Genomic DNA, 27,166 nt, shown 5'->3' with positions numbered 1-27,166 from the left:
ATGGAGAAAGCAAAAGCTGAGACCAAAGCTGAGATAATCCGGGAAACGGTAGGTGCCTGTAGAGATGATATGGTGGCTGCCTTTACAAGCTTGATTCCAACTGTGGTCACATGGGCGCAACAAAATCCAAACGCGCCATCAAGTGATTTTCCCATGCCCAGCTTCACCGGGAGCAACTCAATGAACACCGGACCCATACCCGTACCTAGTATGGCAACCGCACCCGCACCTCCTCCAGCACCTGCTCCTGCACCCAGTTGTCACAGCAGCCCTAGCTCCGTCTCTGGCTTGCAGGCTGTCGACATTGGCTGAGCTCGAAGCCCTCATGATAAATACACGTCGCACCTTCATCAACTCAACTAATTAATTAATCTTCAGTTGTTGTTCTTTTTGGATCTCTGACGCCACACATATATATCTTTGTAGGCCGACTCCACTCCGTGCACCCTCCTTTACCACATGAAGGGTGGGTTGGTGGATGTGGGGAAGGGTACTATAGTGAAGCCCAAGGATAGATTGTTCCACCGTTGGCAGATGCCTGATAACGCCTTAAGGGTCTCCGTGTCGAGTGTGAAAGCGGGCTATGAGGGTTTCCCTCGTCTGATAAAAACCGATGGAGAGGATGACGAGACCCCCATGCAGCTTGGCCAATGCAAAAATTGGCCGATCCTGTGGCTGAAAAATCTTCTTCGTGTCGAGGTGGCCGGGAGCACACCAACGGGACCTCAGGAAGGTATGACCACAACCCCCCCTACACAAGTACAACCATCATCTGTGCTGCTTGCTGAGATCGAGAGACACGAGGAAGGAGGGCCAACCGTTCTGGCAGATGATGCCATCTGCCCCATGGAAGAGGATATGGATGATGACAGGGAGGAGGCCGAGGACCCTCTCCAGTATATCAATACCGGTTATGACAACAAAGTAACATTGAGTCAACCATATGAATATGAGATGCATGTACTAGAGCCGGAACGTCCTCGGGAGTGCAAGAAGTATTTGTTCATGCAATCCTCGCAGGACACGCCTCCAGATGCCAGTTCCACCCAAGCTCAACTAATTAGCCAGAGTCGTCCAATGTTGAGCCCGGCAACACTAGGGGTGGTGCTCAGGGAGGGTCTGACACACCCACCAGCACCTCAGCCCACCAAGAAGAAGCAGAGGAACAGATCGACGGCGTGAAAATCCAATAAAGCTGGCAATGTTGGTCCTAGCAGCCAGTTGCCTTCGACCAAGGTTGACAGTGTACTGATGAAACATGCACCGTTAATCCATGTCGCAAGAGAGCCAATGGTACCGGCGAATGCACTAGCTGCAGTAACAGGGGATGTCAGGAGACTCCATGACCATGTGCTTTCGACAGAGAGAAGCCTCCTCACCTCGGATGATCCAGGATGCCCACTTTATACGGTTCATGTGCCGAGCAGTTGCAAGATGTACGTCCACACATGCCCCGCAGACCTCTTCTTCCTGAGGTTTTTTTACATCTTACAGATGTTTCAAATAAGGACACTCGATTTTACGTTTGTCCGCCTGTATGTGCTGCACATGAACTACATCGTCAGGAGAGAGCAAGTCACCAGTCTTGCGGTCGCGGACCCATACTACATGCATGAGGGCTTCTTGTCAATCAACGATGCCAACCGTCAATATGCGAGTCAGTACATCAAAGAATTCTTGGTCAGCAATAAGGACAAAGAAACGATTCTCCTACCTTATCATCCCGGGTAAGTCATCCGCGGATAGCACTATAACACATACATCCTTTCGTGCATTTCAATAATTACTTTGCATGCATGGAGGCTAACTTGATCGTATATTTTGCGTGGCGGGGGCTGTCGTGCGGTTCTCATCGTTCTTTACCCTTGTTCTCCTGTGCTCTATGCTTGGACCCGTCGAAGAACATACAGAAGAAAGATTACACACACATAAAGTATGTTCTGCACAGAGCTATGCTGGGCTTCAGCATGCGGGGTGTCTACATCCAAAGCAAAAAAACAAATAAGGCCGGGCTCTATTTCGGCCACAAAACTGACTTCTGTTGCATTCAGCAACCGGCAAGAAGTGAGAACGATGGATTTCTACGTCATCCATCTAATGATGGAGTGCAGAAGGGATGTGCAATCACTTTGCATGAAATCTTCATCCGATACCCATATCCAGAGATGGGCCGAAGCCTCTGGAGCCATGACAGATAATCGACTTTGAAATGATTTCTAACGGATCCAGTAGGAAATTGCGTCCATCATTATGAAGATGTCCTCGAAGAGAATGGGATGTTCTATGGTGGCCAAATATCGCGAGCTGATGTCCGAACCCCCATTGCCCTCCAATGTCAGGACATGAAGCCTTCCACTAAGCTTGGGTCCGTCTTCCCGGATATGGACAGATGGGAAGAGTGCACTGCTTAAAAACAATGTGTCTGTTTAGTTACTTGTTACTTTCTGTATGACCAAACTTCAAATGTCTGAGTACGACGAAATTATTAGATGTATGGTTCCACGCTCTAGTTAATTACTTTCGGTACCATGAAATTTGTTAACTATGTTTACTATATATGTTGCTTCTATTTCATAACTGTTTCGTTCAATTCGCTTCATGATATATATGTATATGTAGGGTGGCACTATTCTAATTCCTGGATTAGAATAGTTATTTGGATCACGGCGCCCCTATATAGAGCCCGACTAGGTTTTCCCGAATTAAAAGAACTCAACCCGCCCCCACAGCTCCCCCGACGGCCCGACCCACCTGCCCACCTCCTCCCCACGACCTTTCCCCGATCCACCCCACGGCCTTCCCCTGGCATGACGCCATGGCCTGTGACCATCTCCCGCCGTCGCGACCGCCCGCCGGACCGTCGGCCCCGACGCGCCGCCCCGACGCACCTCCCACCGTCATCCCCCGGCTCCAACGCGCCTCCCGTCGCTGTCTCCCCGGTCCCCGACGTGCCTCCCGCCGCCGGCCTTTGGATCTGGCCGTCGCTCCGCCTTCTCTTGCCGGATACGTCCGCTGCGCCATCCTCTCCGGCGGATCCACCCAGGGACCGCCCGACGCCGCCTGTAGCCACCACGCACCGATGCTCGCCCCACTGAATCTCCTGGATGCCTCAGCTTCAACTGGACTGCCCCGCCTACTTCTGGTGCACCGGTGCACCCCCTCTATGCATCATCTCCCAGATTGCAGACAGGATCAGAGGATGTGGGAGGAGGTAGTGGGCTCCTGAAGACTGAAGATGTGCAGTTCGGGCAGTACAACTTGGCAGATCAAGAGATTCCTCTGCCCGCTATGATGCTGGCCAGTGCGTCGGGGAGTGATAGCCTCCCTGGCCTGCAACTTTCACCCACCATCGTGTGGTTGTGCTGCTGCCGCTGTTGTACAGTGGTTTAGGAGGATTCCCGCCAAAGCTGGCTCAGCTTGTCCCCAACCTCATCGCGTCTGCCCTCTTGGTCCGCCTCACTGTCATGACCGGTTTTTCAATAAAAATATTTATTGAGAAAACCGATCTTTAAATCCCAGTATAGGAAAAGTCATCCTTTCTGGTAGACAAAACTTGATAAACAGAGAACCAGTAGCATCAAATATATTACAGGGTTGAGCTGAAGCTGCTCAACAATTTATTACAGACTCGCCAATACATTACGTATGGGCGGTTATGTCACAGGGATGGGGTGGCATGCTACTAGCTCGAGGGAAAAGTGGTGGTGGATAACTTGACTTCTACTGGCGGCACATCGAGCGTCGAAGTGAGGCTTGATGAAATTATTCGGGGTTGCGGAAGCGGATAATACAATGACCAAGACAGGATCGCACGGGACTGACTGGGACTCCTCTAGGCGTCAAACTCGCTATCAAACTCTTCATCCATGAGATCGCCTTCGTCAGCATCTGGCCAAATCAACAAGCTAGGTGAGTACTTGAAAGTACTCGCAAGATAGTTCGGACAAAAGATATAATCAATGAATGCATGAATGCGTCATGAATAAAGGATGATGCTCATATGACAATGGTAAGATTTGCAGGACTTGGTAAATAAAATAAATAGCTGAAAAACCGATCGGGTGTCTGGAGCGACGCCTCGAAAGGTAAATAAATAAAATGCATGCCGCAGTCGGGCGTCTAAGCGACCCCACATAAAGGGCTTAAAATAAATGCCACAGTCGGACGTCTGGGCGACATCACATAAAGGGCTTTAAAAGAATTGCCACAGTCGGACGTCTGGGCGACATCACATAAAGGGCTTTAAAAGAAATACCACAGTCGGACGTCTGGGCGACATCACAGACATGGTTCTAAAAGGAATACCACAGTCGGACGTCTGGGTGACATCACAGACAGGGCTTTAAAAGAAATGCCGCAGTCGGACGTCTAGGCGACATCACAAACAGGGCTTTAAAAGAAATACCACAGTCGGACGTCTGAGCGACATCACAGACAGGGTCTATAACGAAAGTAAATAACAAGTATTCCACGGTCGGACGTCTGAGCGACATCAGAGACAGGGCTTATAACAAAAGTAAATAACAGGTATGCCACCGTCGGACGTCTGAGCGACATCATAGACATGGCTTATAACAAAAGTAAATAACAGGTATGCCACCGTCGGACTTCTGAGCGACATCACAGACAGGGCTTATAACAAAAGTAAATAACAGGTATGCCACCGTCGGACGTCTGAGCGACATCACAGACAGGGCTTATAACAAAAGTAAATAACAGGTATGCCACCGTCGGACGTCTGAGCGACATCACAGACAGGGCTTTGCAATAAATGTAAATAACGAGATTAGTCCATCCACAAGAATAATCTTTTAACCGGATTTATTTCACATAAATCCCACCGAAGTTTTTGTCATTGAGGCTGAATACCTGATAAGATAAGATAATTATAGTACTCGAACAAAGTACCAGATAATTGAAAGATTGAGACTCTGCAGAGTGTGGAAGAACTGAACACAGCCAACGGATTCCCGTAGTCACGAAGGACTAGTTCCATTTACGGTATTTCAGTAGAAACACATTTAACTAGTACACACCCATTTCACCTCACGTTGCCAGGAATCACCCTGGCCAACGTCCAAGAAAAACTTTGAGACGGGGAGGCCACAACCTCGAATAGCATGGGATCAAATTTCTATACGCGCGCTCTAAGGGGTGCCCCCCTCTCGGTCCCAACCGGAAACACCCATGCCCCCTGACCAGATGACAGGCTTTAATCCAGGGCCATGGAACCTTCATCCCGGCCTCTCCACTTGGTGTGTACCAGGAAAACGATTTGCAACTTACTATGCCATATTCCTTTCGGAAAACATGTGACAGTATAGGATGGAATGAAAGGGAAAGTGAATTGTGTCATGACGACATGGAAGTCAAATAATCAGGCATAAGACTGGCATGTCACAACACTGCCATCTTACCCATCCTCATACCAACACATGGCTTTGCAAATATGTATCCAACAACATAATGCTTTCCGAAACTTATTTTCCGATTGCGTGCATGAGATATATCATGCAAAGTGATGTTCATAAATATGCCATGACTATACAAAAATGCAAACATGCAACAACACTCATCATATCAAGAGTTCAAACATGCTTGCCTGGTTCGGAGTAGTCGGAGTCTAACTGTGCGAAGTTTGCCGCTCCGTCACCTCCTCCGATATCTACGGTATAAAGAAAATACGCACGCAACGTAAATACCGTGAGTGTACAGAAAAGTGTTCCAAATATTTTTCAAATAAATATGATAAAAAACTAGACAAAAATTCAAAGAGAACAGAAAAAGAATCACTCAAAAATTCCCTCCTGTTAAAAAGTTATAAGTGTTTTAACCCAAGGACTCATCTGTAATGAAACAGAAAACTTCCAGGGGGTTCTGCGGAAAAATACAGATAACGTTTCGTTTAAAAGAAATGGCTGTGAGGCTGACAGGCGGGCCCCACCTGTCGGGTTTGAAAGTTCAAACAGAGGAACAGAGCGCGACGGCGCCCGAGAGGTGCGGTGGTCGCCGGCGGCGATCCACGGCGAGGCAAGGTGATCGGGGTTTACCTCCGTGATCAGTGCATCGTTCTGCGTCTGTGGGTGGTGGTGGTGGTCGCCGGCGAGTACTGTGTCGACGGCGGCCCTAGCTCCGGCGGACAGCGGTTCGGGCAGTCGAGGGTCTCGTCGTAGAGTGCTGCGGAGATGAAATTGAGGAGGGGGTTAGACTTGCGGTAGCCTGAGGGGGTAGTTGACGTGATTAGGGTGCCGGAGATGGCCTCACCGGAGTGAATCATGGTGGAGGCCGAGGCGGAACGGGGCAGACGGAGCTGGGGAAGAGGACCTCCTCGAGGTTCCCCTGGTGGCCTGGCAGGGTGCTGGTGAGGTGCAAAAGGGGTGTGTGCTCGAGGGCGAGCTCGGGAGCCCTTTATATAGGCGGTCCGACGCGGTGGCCGAGAACGGGGTTCTCCGGCGAAGTCTTACGGCGGCGCAGAGCATTGGTCGGGGTGGTTTAGGGGTTGAGCGCCGTCGTGTGGGTCCACTGACTCCACTTTGGTGCTAAGCGCGTCGGGATATGGGGGTTTAGGGGGTGCTCGACGGAACGGGGCGGCGCGGGCCCGTCGGCTGCAGGGAGCGCGCTCTGCGCGTGCCGCGCCACGGCGACGGTGCTGCATGCGTGCACTGGCAAGGAGGTGGCCACGCGGAGCCACCAGGTCGCTTGGGCGGCGCCGAACGGCGTTGAGACACCGTTCTGCTTCCTGTCGGCCGCTACGGCGTTACGGCCGCCGCAGGACACGCCGGCGCAGGCAGGCCAGGGCGCCACCGACGCCAGGAAGGGCCATGCGCCAAGTGCGCGTGCGGGGTGCTGCCCAAGGGGAAGGGCCATGCGCAACGCGCCAGAGCGCACTGTCGACGCGTGACTGAATTCTGACGAAGGAAACGACACTGAATGTCTGAATTTTTCTGAATATGGCTAGAACAGTGCATTCAAGGTGTTCGACAGAATGATCCTGGTATGTAGGGATTTTTCCTTGAGCTGGTTTTTGGTGGAGGGGCCTCTCATTGCACCTAGAGGCTGCCTGAATATTTGTGGAATTTTTGGACAGGTGTAGATATGAATTTCACCAAATTTGTCAAATCTAGTCCAAACTTGCAGTGGGTGAAATTTGAAAAATTTGAACAGGAGAAGAGTGGATCAAGATGGTTCTGGGTTGTGGGTACAAAGGACTATCCAGTGGTGTTGAGTTGAGGTCAAAAATCAAAAGCATCAGAGCACTTGCTTTGCAATCCACCTAGGCTCAAGAATATAGACAGAATTATTTTGGGAGGAGAAATAGTTGGAATAATATCCAAAAATGGATTTTATTAGTTTTGACAGAATGTTTGGGTTGAACTAGAGTGGGAGGAAAGGTTTTTGGGAAAATTTCACCATAGGAGGCATGGTGAAATTTTGAAGGGATCAAAACCACAAAGAGCCCAAAACTAAAAGGGGTTTTCATTTTTAAATGAAACCAAATCCAAGAAAAGGATTTTTGAGAGGGAAAACTTAGAAGATGGTTTTTAGGAAGGGTTTAAATGACCTTATTTCAAACCAAGCAAGGTTCTTTTTGAAAACAAAAATCACCAAAAAAAATTTGGAGTGTCACAGCACCTACCCCCTTAGGAAAAATATCGTCCCCGAGATTTCAGCTGATCCTTAAACAGGTGTGGGTGCTCTGTCCGAAGAAAATCTTTGCTCTCCCAAGTCGCTTCATTCTCGGTGTGATTGCTCCATTGAACTCTGAAAAACTTACTGGTTTTCTGTCGGGTCCTCCTCTCAGATTCTTCCAATATTTTTATAGGGCATTCCTGGTACGTGAGGTCTGGTTGCACGTCAATATACTCATGTGAAACTTGCTTCTCTGGGTTGCTTATGTATTTTCTCAACTGCGAGATGTGAAACACGTTGTGGATACCGGACAAGTCTCCAGGCAGATCCAGCTGGTAGGCTACCTTGCCCTGTCGGGCCACTATATGAAATGGTCCGATCAATCTTGGTGCTAGTTTCCCCTTAATCTTGAATCGTTGCAGACCCTTCATAGGAGAAACTCTCAGGTATACCAATTCTCCTTGTTCAAAACTGATTTCCCGATGCCTTCGGTCGTAATAACTCTTTTGCCGACTTTGAGCTATTTTGAGTCGTTCTCTAATCGTCTTAACTTTCTCCTCCGCCTCCTTGAGCATATCTGGGCCAAAGATGTGGCTATCTCCGGTCTCTGACCAATTTAGCGGGGTACGACATCTTCTCCCATATAGTGCTTCAAAGGGTGCCATTTGTAAGCTGGCTTGATAGCTGTTGTTGTATGCGAACTCTGCATATGGCAAACTTTCTTCCCAACTGTTCCCGTAAGTGAGGACACAGGCTCTTAGCATGTCTTCTAAGATTTGGTTTACACGTTCTGTTTGTCCATCAGTCTGGGGATGGTATACGGTACTGAAGGCTAGTTGGGTCCCCAGTGCCTGCTGTAGGTGATCCCAAATGCAGAGACGAACTGTGTGCCTCTATCGGAGATAATAGTCGTAGGGACTCCATGTAGGCAAACGATGCAGGCAAGATAAAGTCTGGCTAGTCTCTGAGTGGTGTAAGTTGTTTTTACCGGAATAAAATGTGCCACCTTGGTTAATCTGTCGGTTATGACCCATATGGCATTGTTTCCGTGTTGTGACCGTGGCAGTCCAACGATAAAGTCCATTCCAATTTCATCCCATTTCCACTCGGGTATCTTATTTGGCTGTAACAGTCCAGCTGGTTTCTGGTGCTCGGCCCTGATACGTTGACAAGAGTCACAGCATGCAATTAACGTGGCTATATCTCTCTTCATACCGTGCCACCAAAATTTTTCCTGAAGGTCTTTGTACATTTTTGTCCCTCCAGGATGGATTGAATACGGAGCTGTGTGACTTTCAGTTAATATCTACTGTTTGAGGCCCTTGACATTTGGTACACATAGCCTTTCTCTGTACCACAATATTCCTTGCTCATCTATGTTGAATTCTGAGGCTCTTCCCAAACCCACTTTTCTTTTTATGCCCTCAATGCTGGGGTGTCCGTGCTGGGCTTCCTTGATACTTTCCATCAGGGTAGGCTGTAGTTCGATATTTGATACACTGCCTTCGGTGACAATTATGAGATTGAGTTGGGCAAATTCCTGTTGAAATTCTGGCCTCAATCTTGGCATACTGTCGTCTTCCGTGCTGGGATTGCGGCTGAGTGCATCTGCCACAACGTTTGCTTTTCCAGGATGATAGTGGATTCCAACATCATAATCCTTCACCAATTCTAACCAGCGTCGTTGCCGTAGATTTAACTCTGGCTGTGTGAAAATATACTTATGACTCTTATGGTCTGTGTATATCTCGCAACGATTCCCAAGTAGGAAGTGTCTCCATTCCTTGAGTGCATGGATGACTGCTGCTAATTCCAAGTCATGAGTGGGATAATTTTCCTCATGCTTGCGTAGTTGTCTGGAGACATACGCAACTACCTTGCCTTCTTGCATCAATACGCATCCGAGGCCTTTCCGGGATGCGTCACAATATACCTCAAAGTTCTTGTGTATATCTGGCACAATTAGTACTGGTGCCGTTGTTAATTTTCTCTTTAGCTCTTGGAAGCTTTTCTCACATGCTTCGGTCCATTCAAATTTCTTGCCTTTCTTGAGCAATTGTGTCATGGGCTTTGCTATAGTCGAGAATCCTTCAATAAATCTTCGATAATAGCCTGCCATTCCCAAGAAACTCCGTATGTCCGTTACGTTAGCTGGCGGTTTCCAGCCAAGTACGGCCTTGACTTTTTCCGGATCTACTGCAATACCCTCTTGGGTTAGCACGTGGCCCAGAAAACCCACCTGCCTTAGCCAAAATTCACATTTGCTGAACTTGGCGTACAGTTGATGTTTCCTGAGTTCTCCGAGTACAATCCTGAGATGTTCAGTGTGCTCTTCTGGTGTTTTGGAATATATCAGAATATCATCGATGAACACCACAACAAACTTGTCCATATACTTCATGAACACTTTGTTCATGAGGTGAACAAAATATGCGGGGGCGTTGGTCAGTCCGAATGGCATTACGGTGAACTCATACAGCCCATATCTGGAGGTAAATGCGGTCTTGGGAATATCTTCTGTTCGTACTTTTAACTGGTGGTATCCTGATCTCAAATCAATTTTTGAGAAGACTTTGGCCTGGGCGAGCTGATCGAATAAATCATTTATTCGGGGCATTGGGTATTTGTTCTTGATTGTGACCATGTTGAGAGCTCGATAATCAATACACAATCTCATTGTTCCATCCTTCTTCTTGGCAAATAAAATTGGAGAACCCCAAGGTGAGGAGCTGGCTCGTATGTATCCTTTCTCCAATAATTCCTTTATTTGCTTCTTCAACTCTACTAATTCGGATGGTGCCATTCTGTAAGGTTTCTTGTAAATAGGAGTGGTCCCGGGTGCTAGCTCAATGCTGAATTCTATCTCTCGGTCTGGTGGCATGCCTGGTAGTTCTTCTGGAAATACGTCTGGAAATTCACATACCACTGGAACCTTGTTCAGTTCAGAAACATCCACCTTGTTTAATCTAGGTTGCCGAGGTATTTGTCTCTCTTTGGCTGAAACTTTTATTTTCTTCCCTTGATGGTGGGTGAGAATCACGGTACGGTTGAAGCAGTCAATAAAACCTTTGTTGGTGGTCAACCAATCCATTCCTAGGATGACATCCAGTCCTTTGCTTTCCAGTACGATAAGGTTGGCGTAAAATTTCAATCCTTCAAATTCAATAACCACACCTTGACAGTAACTCTGGGTCACTTGCTTAATCCCAGGGGACTTGATGACCATTGATTTTTCCAAGGGAAGCATCGAAAAATCATTTTGCAAAGCAAAACTTTTCGAAACGAACGAGTGAGAAGCTCCAGAATCAAACAAAACCATGGCAGGTATTGTGTTGACGGGGTACATACCGAGTACGATATCTGGGGCGTTGCGTGCTTCCTCTCAGGTCACGTGGTTCAAGTGACCTTTACGGTGGTTGTTGTTGGGGTTGAAATTGCTTCTTTTTGGTGCTGAATTATTTCCACCATTGTTGGGCTTCTGGTTTGAGTTCCTTGGCTTGGGACACTGCTTGGCATAGTGCCCTTCTTCTCCACAAGCATAACAGGTAACGCCTGGGCGATAGGTGAACTCTTTGTCTCTTGCATGGAAATTCTTAGTTGGACGTGAATTATTCACCGTGGTTTTGTGTGAATCTCCCTTCTGAGATTCCTTCTTGCTTCTGTGATTGCGAGAAAAATTAGTCTGGTCCCTTTTTCGTTTGCGGATATCTTCCAGGCTATGTCGCTCATTTTCTAGGGTAATTGCCTTATCCACCAGTGTTTTAAAATCTAGAAAGGTGTGCACAACTAGCTGGCACTTAAAGGCGGGTGCGAGGCCTTCCAAGAATTTTTCCATCTTCTTGCTCTCGGTCATGCGTTCTTCATTGGCGTAGCGAGACAGCAGTGTGAATTGGTTGTTGTATTCTGACACTGTCATGGCTCTTTGCTTGAGTTCATCAAATTCCTTCTTCTTGATTTTCATGACGCTCTTAGGAATATGTGCCCCACGAAAACCTTCTTTGAAATTTTCCCAGGTGATTTCGTCTTCGTTGGGGTGCATGTGCAGGAAGTTTTCCCACCACGATGCAGCTGCACCTGTGAGATAATGTGGTGCATACAGTACTTTTTCACGGTCTGAACACTGTGCGATAATTAATTTTCTCTCCATGTCTCGAAGCCAGTCCTCGGCCTCAAGAGGCTTGTCAGTATGAGAAAATGTTGGAGGACGCGTCTTTTGTAACTCAGATAATTTGGATTGCGGTTGATACTGACCACGGTTACTTCCCATATTGATGAATTGGTTCATCATTTCCTGATGTTGCTGCTGACTCTGTTCATACAAACGACAAACTTGCGTAAAAGCTGTTTCACTGTCCTATTGACTTGTCTGACCCTGAGTGAAATTCTGGTTCTGCGGTGTGCCATAATTTTCTTCTGGCTGAGTTGGCATGGAGCGCGTCCAAGGACGAGACATCTTTCACTCTGGGGATATAATTTTTGTGAACTCGTAAGACAAGAAAGTGAGTCGCAAAAGTCAATATAATCACACACAAAGAACATTTTTAAACTCCACGGTAATTTTAGAGAACACACGATTGCGCGCGGAGAAGGACTAGCGCGTATCTTATATGCGGGCATAATTATACATTACATCACTCAGGATATGCGTACATAATCCTGACATGTTATTTAACTAGTGCACTCCTCCAGATCCTACATGATGCGCAAACAGGCTACTTCTTACATCCTAAAGTACATAAAAACATATTACACAAGTTGATACATCGCATGGCGTCTATGCGTACTTAGTCGGAGATGGTGAGGATCTCCCTTGGCCTGCCGAGGGTGAGACGCAGAGACGCTGGGGAATCAACCTCTTCCTCGCCAATAGGTTCCAGACAAGAAACGTTGTGCTGCGCTGATGAAGCAGGTGCCTTAGGCGGAATAACGTGAATTTGAGTGGGTGGAATAGGTGGGGTAGCACGAATGGGAGTGGGTGCAACAAGTGGTGCTATGCGGACGGGAGTGGGTGCAACAAGTGGTGCAGAGCGGACGGGAGTGGGTGCAACAGCCTGGTTTAATGCCTCTGTGGTAGGCAGACGATGAGAAGTGGCGAGTATGGTAGGTGAGTGAGAGGCTGTGGATGACACAAAAGTCAGTGGTGGAGCGGTGTGCAGGAGTTCCCTCCTGTTAGCAGCACAGCCATGAACTGAGTCCATGCGTGCAGCTACGAGGTCGTCCACCATGCAGTCGAATGCTGCCTCCAAGGCTCGGAGGTACTCGACAAGCATCTCAAAGGCTTCATCACGCTCTCCTCTGGGGCAAGAGAAAGAGTAGTGACAGGTGTAAGGCACATGGCATGGAAGGTAGCGGTAGCGACGGGTCTTCATTGCCGGAAGAACATCCCGAAGACGGGCTATCGTCTCGCGGGCAGCCATCTGCATAGCATGCCTTTCTGTAGGCATGGCTCTCCCCACGAATCGGAGACGGCGTACTTCAGCATGGCCTCCCCTGAATTGCACCACGGCCTGGTGCATAGTCAGACTGTCGTTGATCTTGTGTGGATAAAGCGTGAAGACTGGGCGCACGGATGGCCCCATCGCGACCTGAACGATGAAGGAGAGGAGTTTGACGAACCCCTCAGGCACGTTGGCGAACATCTAAGACTCGCAGTCATTGCTGGCCATCTACAAAAGTAGGCAAAAATTCTGAGTGGTCAGATCATAAATTTTATGCTGACTGTCAGAAAATGACTACATTTGTAAAAACATGAATAGCTCTATCATGCTAATAACCAATTAGCGATCGCACCTAGTGGCTTCCTATAGTCAGCCTGGCTCTGGTTACCAAGTCTGTCACGACCGGTTTTTCAATAAAAATATTTATTGAGAAAACCGATCTTTAAATCCCAGTATAGGAAAAGTCATCCTTTCTGATAGACAAAACTTGATAAACAGAGAACCAGTAGCATCAAATATATTACAGGGTTGAGCTGAAGCTGCTCAACAATTTATTACAGACTCGCCAATACATTACGTATGGGCGGTTATGTCACAGGGATGGGGTGGCATGCTACTAGCTCGAGAGAAAAGTGGTGGTGGATAACTTGACTTCTGCTGGCGGCACATCGAGCGTCGAAGTGAGGCTCAATGAAATTATTCGGGGTTGTGGAAGCGGATAATACAATGACCAAGACAGGATCGCACGGGACTGACTGGGACTCCTCTAGGCGTCGGACTCGCTATCAAACTCTTCATCCATGAGATCGCCTTCGTCAGCATCTGGCCGAATCAACAAGCCAGGTGAGTACTTGAAAGTACTCGCAAGATAGTTCGGACAAAAGATATAATGAACGAATGCATGAATACGTCATCAATAAAGGATGATGCTCATATGACAATGGTAAGATTTGCAGGACTTGGTAAATAAAATAAATAGCTGAAAAACCGATCGGGTGTCTGGAGCGACACCTCGAAAGGTAAATAAATAAAATGCATGCCGCAGTCGGGCGTCTAAGCGACACCACATAAAGGGCTTAAAATAAATGCCACAGTCGGACGTCTGGGCGACATCACATAAAGGGCTTTAAAAGAATTGCCACAGTCGGACATCTGGGCGACATCACATAAAGGGCTTTAAAAGAAATACCACAGTTGGACGTCTGAGCGACATCACAGACATGGTTTTAAAAGGAATACCATAGTCGGACGTCTGGGCGACATCACAGATAGGGCTTTAAAAGAAATGCCGCAGTCGGACGTCTAGGCGACATCACAAACAGGGCTTTAAAAGAAATACCACAGTCGGACGTCTGAGCGACATCACAGACAGGGTCTATAAAGAAAGTAAATAACAGGTATGCCACGGTCGGACGTCTGAGGGACATCAGAGACATGGCTTATAACAAAAGTAAATAACAGGTATGCCACCGTCGGACGTCTGAGCGACATCACAGACATGGCTTATAACAAAAGTAAATAACAGGTATGTCACCGTCGGACTTCTGAGCGACATCACAGACAGGGCTTATAACAAAAGTAAATAACAGGTATGCCACCGTCGGACGTCTGAGCGACATCACAGACAGGGCTTATAACAAAAGTAAATAACAGGTATGCCACCGTCGGACGTCTGAGCGACATCACAAACAGGGCTTTGCAATAAATGTAAATAACTAGATTAGTCCATCCACAAGAATAATCTTTTAACCGGATTTATTTCACATAAATCCCACCGGAGTTTTTGTCACTGAGGCTGAATACCTGATAAGATAAGATAATTATAGTACTCGAACAAAGTACAAGATAATTGAAAGAACTGAACACAGCCAACGGATTTCCGTAGTCACGAAGGACTAGTTCCGTTTACGGTATTTCAGTAGAAACACATTTAACTAGTACACACCCATTTCACCTCACGTTGCCAGGAATCACCCTGGCCAACGTCCAAGAAAAACTTTGAGACGGGGAGGCCACAACCTCGAATAGCATGGGATCAAATTTCTATACGCGCGCTCTAAGGGGTGCCCCCCTCTCGGTCCCAACCGGAAACACCCATGCCCCCTGACCGGATGACGGGCTTTAATCCAGGGCCATGGAACCCTCATCCCGGCCTCTCCACTTGGTGTGTACCAGGAAAACGATTTGCAACTTACTATGCCATATTCCTTTCGGAAAACATGTGATAGTATAGGATGGAATGAAAGGGAAAGTGAATTGTGTCATGACGACACGGAAGTCAAATAATCTGGCATAAGACTGGCATGTCACAACACTGCCATCTTACCCATCCTCATACCAACACATGGCTTTGCAAATATGTATCCAACAACATAATGCTTTCCGAAACTTATTTTCCGATTGCGTGCATGAGATATATCATGCAAAGTGATGTTCATAAACATGCCATGACTATACAAAAATGCAAACATGCAACAACACTCATCATATCAAGAGTTCAAACATGCTTGCCTGGTTCGGAGTAGTCGGAGTCTAACTGTGCGAAGTTTGCCGCTCCGTCACCTCCTCCGGTATCTACGGTATAAAGAAAATACGCACGCAACGTAAATACCGTGAGTGTATAGAAAAGTGTTCCAAATATTTTTCAAATAAATATGATAAAAAACTAGACAAAAATCCAAAGAGAACAGAAAAAGAATCACTCAAAAATTCCCTTCTGTTAAAAAGTTATAAGTGTTTTAACCCAAGGACTCATCTGTAATGAAACAGAAAACTTCCAGGGGGTTCTGCGGAAAAATACAAATAACGTTTCGTTTAAAAGAAACGGCTGTGAGGCTGACAGGCGGGCCCCACCTGTCGGGTTTGAAAGTTCAAACAGAGGAACAGAGCGCGACGGCGCCCGAGAGGTGCGGTGGTCGCCGGCGGCGATCCACGGCGAGGCAAGGTGATCGGGGTTTACCTCCGTGATCAGTGCACCGTTCCGCGTCTCTGGGTGGTGGTGGTGGTTGCCGGCGAGTACTGTGTCGACGGCGGCCCTAGCTCCGGCGGACGGCGGTTCGGGCAGTCGAGGGTCTCGTCGTAGAGTGCTGCGGAGATGAAATTGAGGAGGGGGTTAGACTTGCGGTAGCCTGAGGGGGTAGTTGACGTGATTAGGGCGCCGGAGATGGCCTCACCGGAGTGAATCGTGGTGGAGGCCGAGGCGGAATGGGGCGGACGGAGCTGGGGAAGAGGACCTCCTCGAGGTTCCCCTGGTGGCCTGGCAGGGTGCTGGTGAGGTGCAAAAGGGGTGTGTGCTCGAGGGCGAGCTCGGGAGCCCTTTATATAGGCGGTCCGAGGCGGTGGCCGAGAACGGGGTTCTCCGGCAAAGTCTTACGGCGGCGCAGGGCATTGGTCGGGGTGGTTTAGGGGTTGAGCGCCATCGTGTGGGCCCACTGACTCCACTTTGGTGCTAAGCGCGTCAGAATATGGGGGTTTAGGGGGTGCTCGACGGAACGGGGCGGCGCGGGGCCGTCGGCGGCAGGGAGCGCGCTCTGCGCGTGCCGCGCCATGGCGATGGTGCTGCATGCGTGCGCTGGCAAGGAGGTGGCCACGCGGAGCCACCAGGTCGCTTGGGCGGCGCCGAACGGCGTTGAGCCGCCGTTCTGCTTCCTGTCGGCCGCTACGGCGTTACGGCCGCCGCAGGACACGCCAGCGCAGGCGGGCCAGGGCGCCACCGACGCCAGGAAGGCGCCAAGTGCGCGTGCGGGGTGCTGCCCAGGGGGAAGGGCCATGCGCAACGCGCCAGAGCGCACTGTCGACGCGTGACTGAATTCTGACGAAGGAAACGACACTGAATGTCTGAATTTTTCTGAATATGGCTAGAACAGTGCATTCAAGGTGTTCGACAGAATGATCCTGGTATGTAGGGATTTTTCCTTGAGTTGGTTTACGGTGGAGGTGCCTCTCATTGCACCTAGAGGCTGCCTGAATATTTGTGGAATTTTTGGAGAGGTGTAGATATGAATTTCACCAAATTTGGCAAATCTGGTCCAAACTTGCAGTGGGTGAAATTTGAAAAATTTGAATAGGAGAAGAGTGGATCAAGATGGTTCTGGGTTGTGGGTACAAAGGACTATCCAGTGGTGTTGAGTTGAGGTCAAAAATCAAAAGCATTAGAGCACTTGCTTTGCAATCCACCTAGGCTCAAGAATATAGACAAAATTATTTTGGGAGGAGAAATAGTTGGAATAAAATAAAAAATGGATTTTATTAGTTTTGACAGAATGTTTGGGTTGAACTAAAGTGGGAGGAAAGGTTTTTGGGAAAATTTCACCATAGGAGGCATGGTGAAATTTTGAAGGGATCAAAACCACAAAGAGCCCAAAACTAAAAGGGGTTTTCATTTTTAAATGAAACCAAATCCAAGAAAAGGATTTTTGAGAGGGAAAACTTAGAAGATGGTTTTTAGGAAGGGTTTAAATGACCTTCTTTCAAACCAAGCAAGGTTCTTTCTGAAAACAAAAATCACCAAAAAAATTTTGGAGTGTCACACTCACCTTCCAAAGATGGCACAAGGAATATGGCCAAACCGGGGGAGCTGCTGCAGCCGTACTACTACTAATGCAAATCCAGTGAAGAAGGAATATTAAGCACAAAGCTCAAAGATCCCTTTGCTGAAATGTTCAGACAAAACACAGAGAGAAATTTTAGAGATCCCTCTGCTGAATATGAGGATGCGATACAAACTTCTACTCCCTTCGTTCCAAAATAGATGACCCAACTTTGTACTAACTTTAGAACAAAGTTGGGTCATCTATTTTGGAACGGAGGGAGTATCAGACAACAAAAAATGTGTCAGCCCCGTCTATGTGGTAGTGGCTCCTTTGCTCACAGAATCTGTAGCCCTTTCTATTATGTCGAGCAATTCACTTATTGTCAACATTCCGTATCCAATATTTTGGGGCCTCATGGCACCCAGTAGTTTACATTATTCACCGATGCACCACTTTTCCCTAGAGCAGAAAGACAGAAGTTCACCCCGACAGCCTAAATGGTTCAATGTGTATATTAAATGAAGGAAAAAGCCACATTAGGTGTCCAGCAACATCAGTGTGTGGCTGCCTATAATTCTTCGGTGTGTGCGTGCACGCTGTGCACATGAGCATTAGTACGAGGAAAATGGAGACCGGCCGGAGCAAGAAGTTAAAAAAAGTTGAGCAAGTAGTTCAAAATAAAAAAAGTACTTCAAAAATCTTCATGGACTTTTAACGTTTGTAAAAAATAAGAGAAGTCCAAACTAAAAAGAGGAACATATCAAAAGAATTTATAAAAAAGATTTCCCCTGTTACAAAAAAACTAGAAGTTCAAATTAGAACAAAAGGAACAACTAAAAAAGTGTTTAAAAAATTCTTGTTTCTTAAAAACTAGAAGTTCAAATTTAAATAACGGAGCGGTTCGATGTTTATTACAAAATCAAGAAGTCCAAATTACAAAAATAGAGCAGTTCGATATTTATAAGAAATACGTGATAGATGTTTAAGGTGAAAACAGTGGGGAGTTTAACTACTAAAAGAATGCATTTCAGAAAAGAATATAAAAACAGAAAATTAAAAGCTTAAAAGGTTGTTGCAAGAAGTTCATGTGCTCCTCCTAGCATTGTTCAAAATTCATGCGTGAGACGTCCAACCATCCATTTAGATGTTTAAAAAGGGCAAAAACGATGTTGTTTTTGCGATTATTAAATAGTGTATAAAAATTTGTTAATTATAAAACCATGAATTCGGAATTATACACTAATAAATTTTTCCTGTGTGTAAAAACAAACCTAGAGGTGTAGATTTAAATAATGGAGAAGTACAATGTTTATTACAATACAAACAAGGTGAAATTTAAAAAACCTGAGCCATTTAAAAAGTTGATAAAAAACGATTTTCCCTCTTTTGCAAAAGACCTAGAAGTTCAAATTTAAATAACACCATGAAGTCTTAAGTAAAAATGAAGCGGTTTAATGTTTATAGAAAAAAAATCTAAGTTCCCCAATACTAAAGATTAAAACCAAGAAGTTCAATTTTAAAAAATGGTGTAGTTCCATGTATATAAAAAATTCAAGTTTTCTCGTTACTAATGAGTACAACCAAGAAGTTCAATTGGAAAAAGCGAAGCAGTTTGATATTTATTTGGAAAAAAATATTTTTCAGTTACTAAAGAATAAAACCAATAGGTCCAATTCGAAATCACGATGAAGTTTCATGTTTCTAAAAAAACTCCAGTTTTCACATTTGTAAAAAACACAATGAAGTTTAAATAAAAAAGGTAGTGTGGTTCAATGTCTATAACAAACTCAGATGTTTTCGCGTAATCGAGAAAAGTTCAGATTGATAACTCCCTAAAGTTCATGTTCTAAAGGGTGTGCATTTTGTATTAAAAAAGAATGAAAAATAAAAGGCTAAAAAGTAGTTCAAGTGCTCGGCTCAAGAAAGTTCAAAAATTCTTGTGATAGAGTATGTGACAGAAGTTCAAGGTGAAAACAGCGGGAAGTTCAACTACTACACGAAATGTGTTTCATGTAAGAACATATGAATAGAAAACAAAAAGCTTAAAAGGTTTGTTGGAAGAAGTTCATGTGATCCTCCACAGTTAAAAATTTATGTGCGAGACGTCTGTCGTTCATTTACATGTTTACAAAAAGCAAAAAACAATGTTGTTTTGCCATTTTAAAAACTGCTCTCAAACGACAACAAATTTGTAACACCTATCTACATAAAAAACTTGTTGCGATTCAGATGCTTTCCACCAGGAATATTGTGTGCCACATTTCGATGAACGGTTTAAAATTTTCATGTATATCATCTAAAACACGTTTTGATGTATTCAAATAATTCTTACCTGTTGAAAGAAGTTCATAGTGAAAACAACAAGAAATTCAAGTACTGCAAGGAATGCATTTCAGGTGAGAATAAAAGTATAAAAAAATAAAATCTTAAAATGTTTGTTGAAAGAAGTTCAAGTGCTCTGTCCAGGGAGGTTCAAAAATCCTTGCTTGAGAGGTTCACCTTGTATTTCCATGCTCGATTTTTTCGTATAACAATCGAATACAATTCTTTAATCAAAATATAAAAAGGTGAAGTTCAAATTGAAATAACATAGAAGTTCAGAGTTTATTATAACCTAGGGTTTACCTATTCAAAAAAAACACAATGCCATTTTTTTCACTTTTAAAAACAACTCATAAACTGAAAAATAGTTGCTAGAAGTTCAAGTGCTCGGCGAGGACTTCAAAAAATTCTTGTGAGAGAGGTTCACCATGTATTTAGATGTCCAAAATACGTAAAAAAAATGTAGTTTTTTGTGTTTTCAAATAATTCTCTCAAATCAGACAGAAGTTTAAAGTGATAACGACCGGAAGTTCACGTACTACACGGTGTGTATTTCATATAAGAAAATACAATAAAGTGAAACAGAGTGAAGTTCAAACAGACATGCCCCAGAAGTTCAACTACTTCATGCGGTGCAAAAAACATCACGTCAAAAATAGAGTGAAGTTCAAACAGGCATGCCCCAGAAGTTCAACTACTTCACGCAGTGCATTTCCGTTCGCGATGAACGCAAAAATCATGATCTCGCTATTTTCTAATTTACCTCAAAACGACAGGAATATCATTTATGTTAGTTCAAGTCCTCGGTCGGAGAAAGTTAAAAAAATTATTGTGAGAGACGTTTGTACAAAAGGAATATTATTTGTGTAACATTGACGAATGGGTGAGAAAATTACAAACAAAAATACGTCACAGAATTTCAACGTGAAAACAGCAGGAAGTTCAACTACTACGCTGAATGAATTTCAGATGAAAAACTTTTAAAATCGCCGCGAGTATGAAAAAATGATCAACACGAGAAAGTTGCGTGTTTACAGCAGCTTTCCATCGGGATATCACCTGCCCAATTCCAGTGAATGGATGGAAAGCTACGAGCAGTTGATGGAGATCTACGAGAAAAAAACACACATGAAAAACAGAGTGAAGTTCAGGTAGACATGCCGAGAAGTTCAAGTTCTTCACGCAATGCATTTTCGAAGAATTCGTTTCGCGATAAAGGCAGAACTTATGATCTTTCTGTTTTTGAAATTACTTAAAAATGGTTAGGAATCAGAGAAAACCATCAACATGAAAAAGTTTCGCATTTTCCGTAGCTTTTCAGCGGTATATTATTTGTCTCATTCCGATAAAGTTTGTAGAAATTACGACAAAAATACAGTTTTAGCCATTTTTAAAATTGACTTAAAATAGTAAGGAATTGAGAAAACAATATATACAAAAAAGTTTCGCATTTCCTCATGCTTTACAATGCTGTATCATTTGTTGCATTCAGACATACGGTTAAAAAATTAGCTAGAAAATACAAACTCGATGGAACTTGTACCGTTTTCTAAATTACTTTTAAACCGTTCAAAATTACAAAAAAACTTTCAACATGTAAAAGTAGCAAATTTTTACAAGCTTTCCAACGCCATATCATTTTCCTCAATTGGATAAGCCGTTTAGAAAGTACATTGAAAATACGAACTCGACTGTTCGGTTTGTGAAATTTTATGATTTTCCAAATTACTCTTTATCCATAGGGAATTAGAGAATACTTTCAACATGTGAAGGAGCGGTTTTGTAGCGGCTTTACAACGCCATATTATTTACCTCATTCCGATTCATGTTTTTTGTATGAAGAAAAACGGTTTTCAAAACTGCTCTTAAACCACTTACATTTTGTCAAAAAATTAACTTGGGTCATGATTCTGGTCTCCATAGCTTTCTAACGGTATATCACAAGCCTCATTTGGATACCTTTTAGCTGAAGTTCAACTTAATACTCGGAGAAGGTCAGACGCGTTACTCAGAAAGTTCATGTTGTGATCAGAATATTATTCTGATATATATATATATATATATATATATATATATGTGTGTGTGTGTGTGTGTGTGTGTGTGTGTGTGTGTGTGTGTGTGTGTGTGTGTGTGTGTGTGTGTGTGTGTGTGTGTGTGTGTGTGTGTGTGTGTGTGTGTGTGTGTGCATCTCTGACAGGTATATGGCGAGGAACTGGTATGCCGTGTATGTAGAGTATGTTCCAGGTGTGTATGATGAGTGGCCAGAGTGTCAGGCCCAAGTCTTTGGCTTCTCCGATGGAAGTCAGAAAGGGTTTGATAGCAGAGCGGAAGCCGAAACTAGTTATTTGAGATTCATAGCATAAGATGGGATTTAGAACCAGCGACGTTGCAAAACTACTACATAATACCGCTTTTGATCATCGTGATCGCTCTTATCTCGTATGTCATAGTTTAGGTAGATGATGAAACATATGTCTACTGTGACAATGTAAGAGACATGTGATCATTAACTTGTATCGCTATTTCGAGATGATTATGAGATCGACATCATTTGTGTTTGATAATGATGATATGATGAGACAATGTTGTACCACTTCGATGATGATGATGAGACATTCGTTTTTCATATAGTTTCAGTGTATGTGTATGTTGTAATTGTATAAAACTTGTAAAAATATGAATATAGCAAAAAAAATACTAGCAGTAGCGTGGGGTTTTCGAGTAGTAGCAGCGCTGCCTTACCAGTAGCGTTGGTTCTAGAGCCATGCTACTAGTATTAGCAGTAGCGATGGACAGAGGCGCGCTACTACTAGACATAGGTAGCAGTAGCACTGGTTGAAACAAGCGCTACTGCTAAAAATTAGCTATAGTGTTGTAGCAGTAGCGCGCCTGCCCGCGCTACTAATAGCCAAAAAAACAGCACGACTGGTAAAGGTTTTCCTATTAGTGATTTGTAGACCTCATACCAAGTCAAAAAATGTTTTTATTAGATATTCTTTATTCTTTATACACCCTCTTTAAACAAATATAAGACATTTTAGATCACTAATAAACTAGGAATCTAAAACGTCTTATATTTGTTTACGGAGGTAGTAGCTGATAATGTGGTTGAAATTAAATGGATGAACATTGAGAATATCTTGATTTATGTACACTGGTAGCTAGTTACCCTTCCATTCCACCTAGTGTTCTACATCCTTCTCTCTTACATGCTTGGGACAAATTGTAATTTGTAGACCTCCAATTTGTCTTCCAATTCCTCATTTGCCTTTCTAGGGAGTAGTGATTGCATCTCTGATTCCCAAAATCCAAGCAATTTGACATTCCACAAATGACTGTAACGCGTGGGATATATTGTTGGATGTATAATATTTTGTGGGGGTGGATTTCATACACGATTTAGGGAGTCCTGGACTATGGGGTCCTCGGGGAGCCAAGCTATATGACATGGGCCGGACTGATGGGCCGTGAAGATACAAAATAGCAGGACCACCCCTGTGTCCGGATGGGACTGTCCTTGGCGTGGATGGTAAGCTTGGCGTTTGGATCATGTACCTTCCTTCTTCTGTAACCGACTCTGTACAACCCTAGATCCCTCCGGTGTCTATATAAGCCGGAGGGTTTAGTCCGTATGGCAAGATCACAATCATACATGCTAGACATCTAGGGTTTAGCCATTACGATCTCGTGGTAAATAAACTCTTGTAACCCCTATACTAATCAGAGTCAATCAAGCAGGAAGTAGTGTATTACCTCCATTAAGAGGGCCCGAACCTGGGTAAACATCGTGTCCCCTACCTCCTTATAACCTTCGATCCTTAGACGCACAGTTCGGGACCCCGTACCTGAGATCTGCCAGTTTTGACACCGACAACGATCTTATATGCCTTGTAAGTAAAAAGAAAAAGGCAGATGTGCCTAGGCATCGAATCGCTACACTCCAAATACTGGAGCCAATGTATGTGATTTTGCAGAATATTTTTGCAGAAGTGAGTAGTGACGCTCCCATGAGTTGTTGTATTGGCAAACTAAAATATAATTGATGGGCACCGAAAATCCCATGGATTCAGCAGCGGAAAATAACTCTAGGAGTGATGGATGCACCTTTGGCAGCTCCATCACATGCTAGCTAAAAAATGCAGTGAGCAGTGAATACTTGCCAATGTTTGGAGCAGCTATACTATATGTCTATATGCGTGCTAAATCAGTTAATTGCTTTAACTCTATAGTACTGCTGGTTGGTATGATCTCTTGCTTTTTACCATGTTAACTTGGTAATGTTCAGGAGGCATAAACTTGGCTGCACAGGCACTCCACACTGAGCAGTGGAGTTGCTAGCTTTACCTTTGGCTGATATGAAGTGGCTTCTTCTTCCTTGCCTGCTCTGCTCTGGTGGTTATGATGATGTATTTTCCTCACTCAATTTTAATTTTCCTTTCACTGGAATGTGTAATATTTTGATTTACCCTTTTATTTCTTATGGGCATATTTTTTCCGTGAAAAAAAATAGGTCTTGCAGCAGCATGCCGGCAAGGATGAGGAGACCACGCCACTCTCCAGCAATCGACCCTTCTTCACCATCGTCATGTGCAAGACCCACGTCCAGAAGCCTTATCTGCTGGTATGATACGATGTTGCAAGCCTGCAACAATGGCAGCTAGCTTCATAATCAATTGGTCATGCCCTGCTGTCGTGGTTCTAAGTCTGACAGTAGAATGGGGGGTAGGTATGGAGAGGCAAGATCCTAGCTATGGAGTAGTTGTACACACGAGTGTTTAGCGAGTTCAGGCCCTTCTCGGAGGAAGTAACAGCCCTACGTCTCGGAGCCCGGAGGCGGTCGACTGATCTCTGTGTATATGAGTTACAGGGGTGCAAACCCTTCTACCAGTGGAGGGGGTGGCTTATATAGAGGACGTCAAGACCCCAGCCAGCCCACGTTAGCAGAGGGTTAAAGTACATTAAGGTCTGGCGTTACTGGTAACGCCCTACATAAAGTGCCATAATGACCATTAAGACTACTTAATTACAGACCGTTTGGATGCAGAGTAGATCCTGAACTTCTGATGGTCGAGTGAGTCTTCATGGTCGAGTGTCTTCTAGCCAGTCGAGTGGAGCCTCTCTTGGTCGACTGGAAGGTAGCTTCGTCTAAGGATGTCCTTGGGCATGGTATCCTGGATAGATCCATGACCCTACCCTAGGTACATAACATCATCACCTGCTTCTTGCGCTGGAGCATGCAGATAATCCTGGCTCACTTCCAGCGCCGGCTGCAGGAGAGGTGCACGGCGGTGGTCCTTCGGTGTCGCGAGAGCTTGTGCATCATGAGATATTGTGGCCACATGATACGTCTCCAACGTATCTATAATTTTTGATTGCTCCATGCTACTTTATCTACTGTTTTGGACTATATTGGGCTTTATTTTCCACTTTTATATTATTTTTGGGACTAACCTATTAACCGGAGGCCCATCCCAGAATTGCTGTTTTTGCCTATTTCAGTGTTTCGAAGAAACAAAATATCAAACGGAGTCCAAACGGAATGAAACCTTCGGGAATGTGATTTTCTCACTGAACGTGATCCAGGAGACTTGGACCCTGCTCCAAGGAACAACCGAGGCTGTCACGAGGGTGGGGGGCGCGCCCTCCCCCCTGGGCGCGCCCCCCTACCTCGTGGGCCCCCTGTCGCTCCTCCGACGTACTCCTTCCTCCTATATATACCCACGTAACCCCGACAGATCAAATACGGAGCCAAAAAACTAATTCCACCGTCGCAACTTTCTGTATCCACGAGATCCCATCTTGGGGCATGTTCCGGAGCTCCGCCGGAGGGGGCATCTACCATGGAGGGCTTCTACATCAACACCATAGCCTCTCCGATCAAGTGTGAGTAGTTTACTTCAGACCTTCGGGTCCATAGCTAGTAGCTAGATGGCTTCTTCTCTCTTTTTGGATCTCAATACAATGTTCTCCCCCTCTCTCGTGGAGATCTATTCGATGTAATCTTCTTTTTTGCGGTGTGTTTGTTGAGACCGATGAATTGTGGGTTTATGATCCAGCTTATCTATGAATAATATTTGAATCTTCTCTGAATTCTTTTATGTATGATTAAGTTATCTTTGCAAGTCTCTTCAAATGATCCGTTTGGTTTGGCCAACTAGATTGGTAGTTCTTGCAATGGGAGAAGTGTTTAGCTTTGGGTTCAATCTTGCGGTGTCCTTATCCAGTGACAGAAAGGGTTGCAAGGCACGTATTGTATTGTTGCCATCGAGGATAACAAGATGGTTTTTTATCATATTGCATGAATTTATCCCTCTACATCATGTCATCTTGCTTAAGGCGTTACTCTGTTTTTAACTTAATACTCTAGATGCATGCTGGATAGCGGTCGATGAATGGAGTAATAGTAGTAGATGCAGAATCGTTTCGATCTACTTGTTTTGGACGTGATGCCTATATACATAATCATACATAGATAACGTCATAATTATTTGCTTTTCTATCAATTGCTCAACAGTTGTTCACCCACTGTAGAATACTTATGCTCTTGAGAGAAGCCACTAGTGAAACCTATGGCCCCCGGGTCTATTCTCATCATATCAATCTCCATTACTTTATTACTTACTTTGTTTTTACTTTGCCTTTTACTTTTCACTTTGCATCTTTATATCAAAAATACCAAAAATATTATTTATCATCTCTATCAGATCTCACTCTCGTAAGTGGCCGTGAAGGGATTGACAACCCCTAATTGCGTTGGTTGCGAGTAGCTATCATTTTGTGTAGGTACGGGGGACTTGTGCGTGGTCTCCCACTGGATTGATACCTTGGTTCTCAAAAACTGAGGAAAATACTTACGCTACTTTGCTGCATCATCCTCTCCTCTTCGGGGAAATCCAACGCAGTGCTCAAGAGGTAGCACCACACCAAGCTGAAGAATCTCGACGCGGGCTGGGCGAACTTCGCCGTCGACAAGCGGTTGCAGGTCGGGGATGCGTGCAAGTTTGAACTGGTGTCCAGGGATGCCGATTGCTGAAGATGGTGCTCGAGGTGCAGGTGCTCCGAGGTGCTGACCAACCGGAGGTGGAGGATCCCGCTACCAAAGGAGACACCGCCGATGAGCCCATCATCAGCATGGACAAGTAATTGTTAGACATTTGTTAGAGCTAAGCTTCACTTGTTGCTGGTGCACGTCGATTCAATGTCTTGTAAGCCATCGACCGCCATATTATTACCTTGCATTTCTTC

The 27,166-nt window shown here is 45.0% G+C and overlaps 1 protein-coding gene across 1 annotated transcript; it reads left to right on the top strand.

The window, feature by feature from the left end:
• Nucleotides 1-26,954, top strand: LOC123076853 (B3 domain-containing protein Os06g0112300-like). The gene is made up of 3 exons (XM_044499002.1): nucleotides 1-48; nucleotides 24,432-24,542; nucleotides 26,850-26,954. Exons 1-3 carry the CDS (start codon nucleotides 1-3, stop codon nucleotides 26,952-26,954), a joined length of 264 nt encoding a protein of 87 aa, XP_044354937.1.
• The last annotated feature ends 212 nt before the right edge of the window (nucleotides 26,955-27,166 follow it).

This window comes from Triticum aestivum, chromosome 1B (assembly GCF_018294505.1).
Source record: "Triticum aestivum cultivar Chinese Spring chromosome 1B, IWGSC CS RefSeq v2.1, whole genome shotgun sequence".
In the NCBI taxonomy this organism is placed as follows: domain Eukaryota; kingdom Viridiplantae; phylum Streptophyta; class Magnoliopsida; order Poales; family Poaceae; genus Triticum; species Triticum aestivum.
Note: the sequence above shows the minus strand (reverse complement) of the source record. Positions and strands in the feature narration are given on the sequence as shown.

Coding starts and splice junctions, on each gene's coding strand:
- LOC123076853 (XM_044499002.1), top strand. CDS start 1: ATGGAGAAAGCAAAAGCTGAGACCAAAGCTGAGATAATCCGGGAAACG. Junction 49..24,431: donor CTGAGATAATCCGGGAAACG/GTAGGTGCCTGT, acceptor GAAAAAAAATAG/GTCTTGCAGCAGCATGCCGG. Junction 24,543..26,849: donor TCCAGAAGCCTTATCTGCTG/GTATGATACGAT, acceptor CACCACACCAAG/CTGAAGAATCTCGACGCGGG.